General features: G+C 47.9%; 2 protein-coding genes across 2 annotated transcripts; one reads left to right on the forward strand and one right to left on the reverse strand.

Annotated features, from left to right (window-relative positions):
* The first annotated feature begins 47 nt into the window (after nt 1–47).
* Nucleotides 48–4,695, forward strand: PRELID1 (PRELI domain containing 1). The gene is made up of 5 exons (XM_033140454.1): nt 48–391; nt 2,221–2,446; nt 2,554–2,667; nt 3,452–3,530; nt 4,346–4,695. The coding sequence occupies exons 1-5, from the start codon at nt 300–302 to the stop codon at nt 4,483–4,485; spliced, it is 651 nt and encodes a 216-aa protein (XP_032996345.1). The 5' UTR covers nt 48–299; the 3' UTR covers nt 4,486–4,695.
* Nucleotides 4,696–5,090: 395 nt separating this feature from the next.
* MXD3 (MAX dimerization protein 3) lies at nt 5,091–10,673 on the reverse strand. The gene is made up of 6 exons (XM_033140456.1): nt 10,518–10,673; nt 10,202–10,301; nt 8,658–8,687; nt 6,827–6,941; nt 6,168–6,336; nt 5,091–5,719 (listed from the first exon to the last, which is right to left on the reverse strand). Exons 1-6 carry the CDS (start codon nt 10,585–10,587, stop codon nt 5,601–5,603), a joined length of 603 nt encoding a protein of 200 aa, XP_032996347.1. The 5' UTR covers nt 10,588–10,673; the 3' UTR covers nt 5,091–5,600.
* Nucleotides 10,674–12,375: the final 1,702 nt, after the last annotated feature.

A 12,375-nucleotide genomic window follows, 5' to 3' on the forward strand; every position in this document is an offset into this window, starting at 1 on the left:
CGGGGCGGGGCTTGCGTCCCCAAGCTCGCGAGGAGGGAGGAAGAAAGAGGCTCGCGGAGCGGAGGCGGCGGAAGCGCCTGGGCTGCTCCTCGCGGAAGTCGCTGCCGCTGCCCTGCCCTCGCATGGCGGCCGCTGAGCGCCGCTGGCCGCGATCTTCGGGACTGGCCGTGACGCCGGAGAGAGGCCTCCGCGAGGGAGAGGCCCGGGAGCCGTAAGGCGGTCCAGGCCGCCGGGAGACCGCCGCCGCTTCCCGTCGCGTTTCCTCTCCGTCTCCTGCAGGATCGGTAACCGCGGAGCTGATGGGGAAATACTTCCTGACTCTGAGCGTCCTCAAGGGGCCCTGGGACCAAGTCTTCGCCGCCTTCTGGCAGCGCTATCCGAACCCCTACAGGTGAGCGCGGGCCGTGGGGTCTCCTCTCCTCCTCCTCCTCCTTCTCTCTCTTTCCCTCACTCCCCCTCCCCAAGTCCTTTCACTGGAGGAAGTGAAAAGGGCTGAGGGAAGTGAAAGGGAAGTGAAAAGGGCACAGTGTTTTCCTCGTGGGGGATGCTGGGCGACAGTCTGACAGAGCGATGCTTCCTCCCTCCCGTGATTGGCTCCGGAGCAAGCACCATACATTTCGGGTGCTCCCGCACTCGGGGCAGATGCGGCATTCACAGTCCGAGCCTCTTCACGTACATACAGGCTGCTCGATTCGCCGGTGCTTGCCACTAGGGGAGCATGCGTCGGGGCGCTCGCAGCTCCGACTTGGTGGGCTCAACCTGGCGACCTGTGCTGCCCCCTGCGGCGGTCTCAAGACGGGGTAATGCATTGGGGGAAAGTCTGGCGGGAGACGTACGTGCTGGTGAAGCAGTTTGCATTTCTTCTCTGCCTTGGCCAAGGCCGCCGCATGAACCTTTCACCTAGTGCGCCGGGAGAGGCTTCGTGGCCATCTGGGTGTAGTCTTTGATAGCCTCTTCTTTGAGGCTAAGCCGTCGGAGCTTGCTGTTTACCGATCATTTGGATTTTGGGAGGTGGGGCAGGGCAGGGATTTCTATAAACGGGAGTAAATAAAATCAAAAAGATTTGCTAGATGATAGATTAGCATAGGCAGATATGCTCGAGGTACGGGTGTGGTGTGTGTAAAAAATAGCACCGAAGTTAGCTCTGGAAGAGCCATTTTCAAATGCCACAGGCAACCTTTTATCTTTGCCTGTTGCCTTGACTCTTGAGGAGGAAGCCATCCTCTTAACACTGCTGTAAAAGTGCACATGCACAGATTTGTGTTTTTATTAGGGATCAGTTGATTAAAACCAGGGGTAGGCAACCTAAGCCCATGGGCCGGATGCGGCCCAATCGCCTTCCCAATCCGGCCCGCAGACGGTCTGGGAATCAGCATGTTTTTACATGAGTAGAATGTGTCCTTTTATTTAAAATGCATTTCTGGGTTATTTGTGGGATCTGCCTGGTGTTTTTACATGAGTAGAACGTGTCCTTTTATTTAAAACCATCTCTGGGTTATTTGTGGGGTATAGGAATTCGTTCATTCCCCCCCCCCAAAAAAAAATATAGCCCGGCCCACAACATGGCCTGAGATATGGTGGACTGGCCCATGGCTGAAAAAGGTTGCTGACCCCTGATTAAAACCAACTACTAGCTTCTGGTGGTGATTGACTTGCCTGTCAATCACTTGACATCACTGGGACCTCAGGTAATCCTTTTTTCCTTTGCAGAGTGACTTGAACTCATGCTGAGCTACAAAGGAAGATCCCAGCCAATCTAAGCAGGGCTTGAAGTCAGCACTGATTAGTTGAGTGGCACTGTCATTAAGCCTCAACTTTGGCTAGGGTCAGCTACACTTGGGAGCTCTGCAGCTCCCTAAGCCACATGTTAACATCGTACATGCCATCTAGTGGGGGGTGACTTGGGAAAAACAGCCAAACTGGAGCCTAAGTGGGACAGAGGGAAGCAGTCCAGATAGGAATGGCATTCTCCTCTGCTGAGTGACTAGATAGGAGGCAATGTACTCTTGTCACATGATTATACACATAGGAAAGCTTAGAACAGCCTTCCCCCAATCTGGTGCCCTCTGGGACTACCAACTCCTATCTGCCCCAACCAACATGGACAACAGCCCAGGATGATCAGAGTTGTACTCCAAAAAAACAACAACAACTGGAGGGCACCAGTTGAGGAAGCACAGCTTAAAATGAACTCGTCAAAGACTCCTTTCTCCTCCCCAGCAAACATGTCCTGACAGAAGACATTTTACACCGAGAGGTGACAGAAGACCAGAAGCTGCTTTCCAGGCGGCTCCTCACCAAGACCAACAGGATGCCTCGCTGGGCAGAGCGCTTCTTTCCATCCACTTCCGCCCACTCTGTCTACATCCTTGAAGATTCCATTGTGGACCCACAGAACCGAACCATGACCACATTCACCTGGAACATTAATCACGCGCGTCTTATGGTGAGCAGGGCTAGCGCTGCAGCATAAACTCCCTGCTGTGTTTCGTCCTATGGGGGTGGGGTGGGAGTTGATGGTCATTTTGTTGTGCTGTCTCTTGTGCCTTGCAGGTGGTGGAGGAGCGGTGTGTTTACAGAGAGAACCCTGAAAACAGCGGCTGGACAGAAGTCCAGCGGGAAGCTTGGGTTTCCTCCACTCTGTTTGGTGTCTCGCGTGCTGTCCAGGTGAGTGGGTCAGTGACCCGTGTCTCTTGATATACTTCAGCTTCAAAGAGGCAATCTTAGAAGAGCTCAACATGACGGGTACCTTTGGATAGTTTTGTAACTGGGCGATATTAGCTGGGCAATATCAGCTTTTCAACATTGCGGTGTATCACCAGCCAAACATCAGTGTTTGGTGATATACCGCAATGTTGAAAAAACAATATGCATTGGCCTCTGCCCATGAGATACCAGGTGAAACTGCCCCAGCTCTCGCCTCGGGCACAGCATTGGGGATCCTTTGACGGCTTGCTGTGGGGAGGAACTCAAGAGGAGGAGGAGGAGTTTGGATTTGATATCCCGCTTTATCACTACCCGAAGGAGTCTCAATGCAGCTAACATTCTCCTTTCCCTTCCTCCCCCACAACAAACACTCTGTGAGGTGAGTGGGGCTGAGAGACTTCAAAGAAGTGTGACTAGCCCAAGGTCACCCAGCAGCTGCATGTGGAGGAGCGGAGACACGAACCCGGTTCCTCAGATTACGAGTCTACTGCTTTTAACCACTACACCACACAGGAGTGGTGGTAGTTTCACCAGCGATATACTGCTGAGTGAAACTGACATCACGGTCTGCTCCTCATACTGCTCCTGGCCGATATATTAATATATCACACAGGTCTACTAGGAACATAGCTGATGGGCCAGACTGATGCCTCTGAGTTCAGGTTGTGTAAATGAGTGGACTCCGGCGGGGGAGGGGCATTCATTATTCTTTTCTCTGCTCACTCCCCCTGTATTCTTGTTTTAGGAGTTTGGCTTGGCCAGGTTCAAAAGCAATGTGACCAAGAGTACCAAAGGGTTTGAGTACGTGCTGGCCAAAATGCAAGGTGAGTACTGTGGTGGTAATAAAGGAAAGCGTTTGAGAATATGCCACTAGCGAACAGTGGGATGGAGTTCCCAAGCTCCCAGCATTGTTAGTACATTCAGATTCTGAAAAGCACACAGCTCCCTTTCACCAGCGCCAAGATTTCCCCCCTTTAGTTTACTGCACCCATGAAAGCATGTAAATTTTGTTGGGAGAGCAGCAAAATTGCTGCATCAGCCTGACCTTAGGCTAGCAGCAAATAGGGTAGAGCTTGTTCCATTTTCTGCAGGAAGTTCCAAGAGAATTTTGGGTTGCTAATTTCACCAGTCCTGCTCCAGAGTAGTTTCAGCATTCTAAACCAAGGAGTGGGGTGAAGACAGAAAATGCATCTTTAGAATATCTGGAGCTCCCTTTTGGGGGGCAGGCGTCTTCTGTGCTTATTCTAGGTAAACCTGTAGAGTTCACATTTTTAGCTAGTGGCAATATGGACTATTGAGAAAACAGCAGGAGAGTTGTTAAGAGCCATGCCAAACAGCTGGGAGATACATAAAACTCCAGTCTGTTGTTCAGAAACTGAGATTGTAGAACTGATAGGTACGGAGCTGGTAGTAAGTTTCCTTTTGGCTCCCTGTTTCTCTTTTTCCAATTGGTGTTTCTCGTGAACACGGGGGCTAGATAAAATAACACTTCCTTAACTGTGGAAGGAGATGCCCACTGACTGTAGAGAGTGATACCTAAACGAACAGCAGCAGCAAACTAGAACGCTTACTCTGAATTTTTGTTGAGACCTTCAGGCAGTTCGGTGGACATACTTAAGAGCTTTTGGCTTTATTACAGGCGAAGCACCATCCAAAACTTTGGTGGAAACTGCAAAGGAGGCAACTGAGAAGGCCAAGGAGACTGCCTTGGCAGCAACTGAGAAAGCAAAGGACTTGGCTAGCAAGGCAGCTACTAAAAAGAAGCAGCAATATGTTTGAAAAAAACCCCCACCAGTTTTCCTGCTGTGGGGAATGGAATTCAACAAAATAATACTGGAAGGCTTACCTGTCTGTAACTAAGCTTCTCTTCCCTTGGGAAGCATGTCTCTATCTTCTGTGTGTTTTTTTTAAATTGAAACTATACAAATCTGACAATCATCTTCTTTCTAAAAGGTGTAATTATCATTAAAAGAATAGACTTCAAGTTAATCCAGTGCCAGGGCCTGTTTCTCAGGTGGGCACCAATTTTCAAAGCTGTGACTAAGCAAACATACGTCTTCCTGTTTACATTTACCTTCTATGCAACTTGGAGGTCTCTTCATATTAAGGTGTGGGTGGCTGCTGGTTAGCAAGTATGCTGTAAACAGCCTCACCCATGTTTTGCATTCTTAGGATAAAACCAGATGAATAGGATGCAAGAAATTAAAAACCTTTACTAGAATACTGCTGAGTACATAAGCGGATGGGTCACAAAACGGAAGCAATGTTTGTTCCAGGGAAAATCAGGATACTTCAATTGGGTGGAATGTGCCATGGAATGAGAGCCCACGAGGCATTGTCCTAGCTGTTCAGCTCCTCTTGGTGCAGCCCATTCCACATTGAGGAATTAGAGATAACAGCAACCTGGTTTTGCTGGCTTGTTCATCCTGCAGTCCTGGAACTAAGTGCATCTCTGCTATAAAGTTGGAATGATTCAATATGTCATGGTCTACTGTTGCCCTTGTTGAGACTTGCTGCCAGTCCTTCACAGGCTAAGCCTACCTCCTCTTTCTGACTAGGAGATGAGACACACAAGCTTTCACAGTGGGTGGGGGATAGAGAACCATATAGCTACCCCATGCATAGCGTAAGCTGTCTGGTACACATTAAGTGCTGTGGGGATCTCACCCTTCTTTCAGCCCTGTCCCATTATTGAGTAATCCAAGTCTTTTATCCAAGTCTCTAGAAAATATTCCGGCTTGGTCTAGCAGGAAGGTAGAGGTACAACATGGGTAGCACTGTCCTTTGCACCATGCAGAGTCTTGTTCAGAGCCAAATTCCATTCATGAAATTCTGGCTTTGCTGCTGGAAATCCATCTGGGTGAGAGCTGCCCTTATAACTAGGCTTCTGTCCATCATAACCAAAAGTTGCTGGCACTGGAATAACTGTGTTCCTGCCCAGTGCTGAAGGCAGCCACAACATCCTCTTCAACGCTGCTGAATGCCAGACCTTCCACGTCCACCTCTGCATCTTCTGTAGCAGAAAAAAACAGAGTTCTTTACCCATGCAGTATCTAGCATCTTTTACAGACACCCCAGAAGGTTACTAGAGGCAAGGGAGCTGGGACATCTCCAGATGCTGCTGAACTGCAACCCCTGTCATCCTTGGTCATACTTGCAGAGGGCTGATAGGAGTTGTAGTCTGGCAACATTTGGAGCTGTCACAGGTTCCCCACCCCTGCCTTCCACAACCTGGTGCTCCCCATGTTTTGGACTAATAGCTCCCATCAACCTGAGCCAGCACAGCTGTGCTGGCTGAGACTGATGGGACTTATAGTCCAAAATGTCTGGAAGGCACCAGGTTGAGGAAGGCTGTAGTAGGAAATGCCCAGTGTACCCTGCTCTTACACTTATGCCTTCAATAGAACTCATCCAGCCATGGGGACCATGGCACAGGCCATCAGATTGTAGGCAACACCCACCTGAATCGGAGCGTTCGGAAGAGAACCGAGAAGAGTCCAGGCTATCGGTTCGCAGCCTCTCCATGCTGGAAGGAGCCAGCAGCTCTTCCAGCCGCTGGTGCAGATTCTGCTGCTCACAGCGTAGCCTCTCCTTCAGTTGCTGTGCTCTCTGCTCCTGCTCTTCTAGCTTCTGGAAGGGGAAAAGGGGTCAAGGACAATATCCAATAACTAGCAAATGCTTCAGCTCCTTCCAGGTTCACCAGCTTTTGTGAGTTTTTGGGAAGCAACATTGCACTTCCATCACAGCTGTCCTGGAGGACTTGGATGTCTGGATTATAAATTCCCCAGAAACATTTGGGTAGCCACAGCTGCTGGCAAGATGAGAGATCACAGGGGTATGATCCAGCAGGGCCAAATGAAGCACCCAACGTGAATTACTTCATATGTGGTAAAATAAAAGGTATACTCCTTAGCAAAGCAACACTGCTAAAATAAGAGGTTTAGTCACACTCGTGATTTTTCTCCCCTCTGGAGGCTGGAAGCTGTTTGATCCATTTCCAGTCCTCCTCAGTAAATCTGTTGGATCCTGCTCATTCACCTTCTGTCTCGTGTGTTCCAAGTACAAGGCTGGCAAGGCAACATTGAAACATGGCCAGTAAGCAGGGAAGTGTGTCGCTTACCTTAATATGCAGCCTGGCTCTGTGCAAAAGACTAAGGGTTGTATAACGAGAGCGCTCCGTGTTCATGGGGACCTGTTGCTTTAGCTGATCCAAGCAATGACGCAGCTGAGCCCTCCTGCCAGAGAAAAAGATCACAATGTGAGTTCGATGCATGAGATGGCACGGGAGCTCGCCATGTCTCTGGGTAAGGCCTTGAAGCAACTTCCAGGCCCTTACAAAATTGGAAAATGTGTGCCTAAGTCTCCTCTAACATGAGTTTGACCAAACTGCGGGAGGCAGTGGAAGACAGGAGTGCCTGGCGTGCTCTGGTCCATGGGGTCACGAAGAGTCGGACACAACTAAACGACTAAACAACAACAACAAAGTCTCTAGCTAGAGAGCTACCGTGTTTCTCCTAAAATAAGACACCGTCTTATATTTTTTCCCCTCAACAAAACACAGTATGGCTTATTTTCAGGGGATGTCTTATTTTAACCGCGTCGCATGGGTACGCTGCATAGCCACGCCTCTCCAGGCTGTTTTAATGGGAGGTGCCGCATCACTATGGCTTATTTTCGGGGTATGGCTTATTTTCGGGGAACAGCTTATATTTCGCAAATGCATAGAAATCCTGCTATGGCTATGTCTTATTTTAGGAGAAACACGGTATAGTCATCCATGTAGGCCAGGTCTCAGACTTCATTGTAATTTATGTACAGAGGTGGAAACGGAACCAGATCTCGTCATCTACCTGCAACTCCTACATGCCTGTCTCTTGAATCCAAGCAAGCTGATATGGGTAGATGGATAAAGGTAGCAGATGTATACAAATTGGGATGGTTATAATAAGCAGCTTGAACAGAATTACAGGCACCCAGATCCAACCAACATGGCTTTCTTCCCATCTCTCATTGTATAGAAATCATTGCAGAGTGATCCATGGCTACTGCATGCAGGATCTGAGCAGCTGTAAAGCCCCACCATAGGAACACAGAACTAAAAGCTGGCCCAAACTAGTTGTGTCAGAAGATTCATAACACAGTCTTTGTCTATTTATCAGAGGTGTGTGTTTGTATAAGTTTGAAGTGATTTGTGTGTGGAGGTGGTTAACTCCTTCAGACGTCTTTTAACTTCTTTAAAAAAACCACAGGAGTTCCAATCATGGCCTTCCTGACATCTCATCTATTTAGGTATTGAGTTTTATGGTCTAAGTTGAACATCTTGTGATCCTCTATCCCAATGGAAACCGCATGTGAGCATTTAATTAAACCAGGAACTTAAAAAAAGACATTTTGGCAAGATATGATACACAGGGATTGACAATTATGCAAGGTTAATCAGGAATGACAAATTTATCACTTGGCACCTTCATCACAGGAGGTACCAGGATCTCAATGCTTGGAGAGCCAAGACACTTTATTTACTTAGCTGTGGTAAGTCCATGTTAACTTTATCACCATTTGATTGGAAAGTATGTATAGTCCTCCAAATATGTCACATACTTCTTCCCGTACATCTCCTTCCATGGACATTCCCCTATGTGCATCTCCATTTAAAAATAAAATCATATTGAGAACTAGTGGTCAACAGCATGCTAATTCCTTATACAAAAATTTGGTGCACATCTCCTAAGTTTGGCAAGGTAGAAGTGGCCTGGGGCAGCCTTCTTACTCAGCTGTAAAATGCTTTTGCTACTTCATGAATTCCATCTCTCTACTTAGACAGGAAGTGCTCTTATAAAGAGGAGCTGGTATGTTCAGTGCTGTCAACTCCCGCTTCCTACTGAACACGAGAAATGAGAAACTACCCCTCTTCTCCCAGCAACCCCAGCCCTTCCTATATGAAAATTTACCTGTGCTTCTCCAGCTCATTGTGCACAGTTCTGAAACGAAATAAGAATGGGAAATAAGGTTAATGGATCACATTTAGATTTGCAGAAAAATGATAGTTGGTTTTGTTCACATTGTCCACTGAGGCAGAAAATTCTCATTCAATCCCAGTAAAACCCTACCTTGCCCAAAGCTCAATGTCTACTATCCACATAGTGAATATGCAGGACAGGAGAGGAAGAAGAACCTTTTCATTCTCTTAAGTAGTTTATGGAGAAGCCCAGCAACTGGCACTGCACTGGACCAGTCAAGGTCCTCTTTGCTACGTCATCAGAAATCCCCACATCCAAGGGCCCAGGAAACATGTAATAAATAGCACAAGTCCCTATGTCTGGGGTGGCAGGGACAAGCTTGAGGTAATGTAAAACTAAATGCCTACAGTATTAGAGAGGAGTCAGATTTCACAAAGAAAATGACAAGTGCAACAGCACACTGCAAGGAGGCAGCATGGGTGGGTGTAACTATTTCTGCAGTAAGGAAGCCAAGGGGTGGTACATAGCTCAGGGATGGAGCATATGATTTGCATGCAGAAGGTTCCAGGTTCAATACTTAACATCTCCAGGTAGGGCTACAAAAGACCACTGCCAGTCAGTATAGACCAGGGCAGGCAATGTTGTACTCTCGAAATGTTGTTGGATGGCAACATAGCTGCATGGCTAATTTGCAGGGATGATGGGAGATGCAGTTCAACATCAAATTGGCTACTCCTGGCATATAGAGACAGCAATAGAGCTAGGTGAACCAATGCTCTGACTCAGGAAAAGGCCGTTTCCTATGTTCTCATGCTTGTGGTTGCGTGACAGTGGCACAACTGGTTTCAAAGAACCAGATGTCAGGAATAGTCATAACTACTAACCTCTATGCTAGGAATGCAGCTCCTTGGAGCTTGCACAATGTCACAGGAAATATGCAACCATCAATTAAAGCATTTTGTTTCCTGCAATTAGGACTTCTGTCTCCTATTGGATAGTAACGCAGTAGAGTATATGAACCTTGGGGTCCATGTATTGAAACGTGAGCCTTGCGCCAGAGGAAAATGTAAAAGCAAAACTAAACACCTAGTCCAATTCCCGAGCAAGGTAAAACCAATGAAGGAGGAGGTTTTGATTTTCTTAAACCACAAAGCCAAAAACTGATGTCCAGGAGAGAGAAACCAACTCCACTGGTGACTATGGCTTGTATCCAACTAATTTAATTCAGAGCAGACCCACTGAAATTCATAGATCAGTATTAGTCAAACCCATTAATTTCAGCAGGTCTACTGTCCATACAACTAATGCTGCATTCAAACCTGGTTGCCTCATGTAATATACAAGCATTTTGTTTCTGGTGGCGACCCCATCACTTTGAAGAAGCGCTTTGCCAGCCTTGCTGAGATTTCACACCCCCATCTTCTTTATTTTTATTTAGCTATATAGACTTCTGTTTTCAGTTAGTCCATCATCAGATGTTCCACTGCAATACCAATTCCAATGGCAATAGTAGAACAAAACCCGGGAGGTCTTACCTGAGGTTTTGCTGGGCATTCCGAGGCTTGGACCTCTTCCGGGGCTGCAACGAGTCTTTCCCGGAGTAAGGGGACAGCGAAGCGTAGCCATGTTCGGCTTCTGCGAGACAAAATCCGAGGCTCGGAACGATTTCGCCTCCGCACCATTTAATAACCCCCAGCCCACTTTTCTAAGGAAACAACCCACCACCCCACTCACACGGAGGACAGCCAGTCCTGCCTGCCTCCGATCGAGGCAGCCACGGTATGGCCCTCATACCCCGCATAGCCAAACCACCGCCCGTCCGCCCCCGACCCTGAGATAGGCAGGTGGTACCTCTCTCCCTGCGCTCCAGGTACTCCGCCGCTTGCAGCAGCACCTGAATGTTGCTAGCCATGAGCTCCATGACAACAGACTCGGACCGAGCGAAGACTTTGTTACACTGTAACCGACCCACTGCCTTCGGCAGCCAACCCGGCTCCGGCTCCGGCTCCGCCCCTTCGAACGCTCCGAGGTTCTAACCCCGCCCCTTCGAACCCTGGCGGCAGCCGCGGCAGGCCTCGGAACCGAATCCGGTTTTGGCGCCGGCCGAAAGCTTCGCTCCAGGAGCCGAGAGCTGCTTTTTGAACTGCCCGGAACTCCCGACACCCGTGACCCTCTGAAGCTCCGCGAGCCCACCCAGCTGACTTGTTTTGAATCTCACCCTGCGGCGGACGTGGCCTGGGAAACTAGCGCTCTCATTGGCTGAAAGGCTTGACCAGGCGTGGCTACGTCACTGCAGTTTCAAAACAAATTCGGGCGGGAAAAGGACGGGGCTTCAAATTTGAATTGGAGGCGGGGCCATCGCTCTCCAGCGGGAGTACAGTATATTGCCGTGAGGGATTTTTAAAAATAAAGTTTCTAGGAGGAAGTCAGGCTTCTGACACCTCAGAATTCAGAGTAGTTCCTTCGTTCGTAGGTACTGTTGACAACAGAGACTAGAACCCCTCGCTTCATGTATCGCTCAGTAGTCGAGCAGGTGATTTGCATGCAGAAGGTCTCAGGTGCAATCTCCAGGTAGGACTAGCAAAGACCCCTTGTCTGACCCGTTGCAGAGAGTCAGTGGGCAACACTGAGGCAGATGGCCCATCCAGTGCCCTACCTTGGGGCAGCTTCCTATATGTATGCAAATGCATGGGAAAGGTGCAAGAGAGAATTTAAGGCCTCCTTTTGTCACCACAACTCATGTGGTTGGGGGGGGTAAGAAGAGTGCTCTGTGAAGGAAGTAACCTGGGCTCACTATTATAGTGCAACAAGATAATTCTTCATAGGGAAAGCAAAGTTTATCAGTCACATACTGCTGTTATTTAATACAATAGTTTACATTAACAAGCATAATTTAAAGAGTGTGTGTGTATGTGTATGTGTATGTGTGCAGTTTAACATGCATACCCTGACTGTTTTCCAGTCACATAAGATACTCATTTTCTTTATGGAGTTGGGCATGTGAATGTATACCCTTCACCACATCCATACGGTTATAATTTTAACAGACACGGTGGGGTTGATTCACGAGTAGCTGCAGGGAAACATTGCAGTAATGGAAAAGCAGAAATGGAAACACAATTATATCCTCTATTTTGCAATGTAATGTAACCCTATTGGTGCTGGCCGCAAGTAAACCCTGCCAAGTTCAAAAGGGCTTATTCCTAGGCAGGTGTGTACAGAACTGTAGGCCTACCATATATCTTAAGTTATGCCATGGCCTAATCCCCTACTGCCCTCACCCTCACTGATGGAAGCTGTTGTCAGTCTTGCTCCTACACTAGCTCCTAAAGCAAATGTGAGAGGAAGCTGACAATTGTATTATAATGAAAATTCATAATAAATCTTACAAGTGGAGCTTGGCTATGCTTCTTTTAGAATAGTCACCACTCCATATTCAGCTGGGGAGACGGTCATAAGAGGCACAGAGGGAAGGTCTGCACTGGCATATTAGTTTATCCTGACAACCAAGACGGTTAGAGTGAAGGGGATCAGTGTCTCTTTAAAGGTAGACTAGAAGAACTTAAGCTCTTTTAAAATATGTTTAATACTTATACAATAAACGTCCTGGTGTGGGAGCTGCAGGCTTCTAAGTTCCTAAATGTACTAATCGCCCTCCACCCATAATACGTACATGACTGCTTTTCAGACCTCCCTCCTCTCCCTGCCA

This window comes from Lacerta agilis, chromosome 2, assembly GCF_009819535.1.
Source record: "Lacerta agilis isolate rLacAgi1 chromosome 2, rLacAgi1.pri, whole genome shotgun sequence".
Classification (NCBI taxonomy): Eukaryota; Metazoa; Chordata; class Lepidosauria; order Squamata; family Lacertidae; genus Lacerta; species Lacerta agilis.

What these genes read in the sequence shown, in the direction of transcription:
- PRELID1 (XM_033140454.1), top strand. Translation starts at nt 300, where the DNA reads ATGGGGAAATACTTCCTGACTCTGAGCGTCCTCAAGGGGCCCTGGGAC. An exon ending in CGCTATCCGAACCCCTACAG is followed by an intron (nt 392 to 2,220) that starts GTGAGCGCGGGC and finishes TCTCCTCCCCAG; the next exon opens with CAAACATGTCCTGACAGAAG. An exon ending in CGTGCTGGCCAAAATGCAAG is followed by an intron (nt 3,531 to 4,345) that starts GTGAGTACTGTG and finishes GCTTTATTACAG; the next exon opens with GCGAAGCACCATCCAAAACT.
- MXD3 (XM_033140456.1), bottom strand. Translation starts at nt 10,587, where the DNA reads ATGGAGCTCATGGCTAGCAACATTCAGGTGCTGCTGCAAGCGGCGGAG. An exon ending in GAGCCAGGCTGCATATTAAG is followed by an intron (nt 6,337 to 6,826) that starts GTAAGCGACACA and finishes TTCCCCTTCCAG; the next exon opens with AAGCTAGAAGAGCAGGAGCA. An exon ending in TTCCGAACGCTCCGATTCAG is followed by an intron (nt 5,720 to 6,167) that starts GTGGGTGTTGCC and finishes TTTCTGCTACAG; the next exon opens with AAGATGCAGAGGTGGACGTG.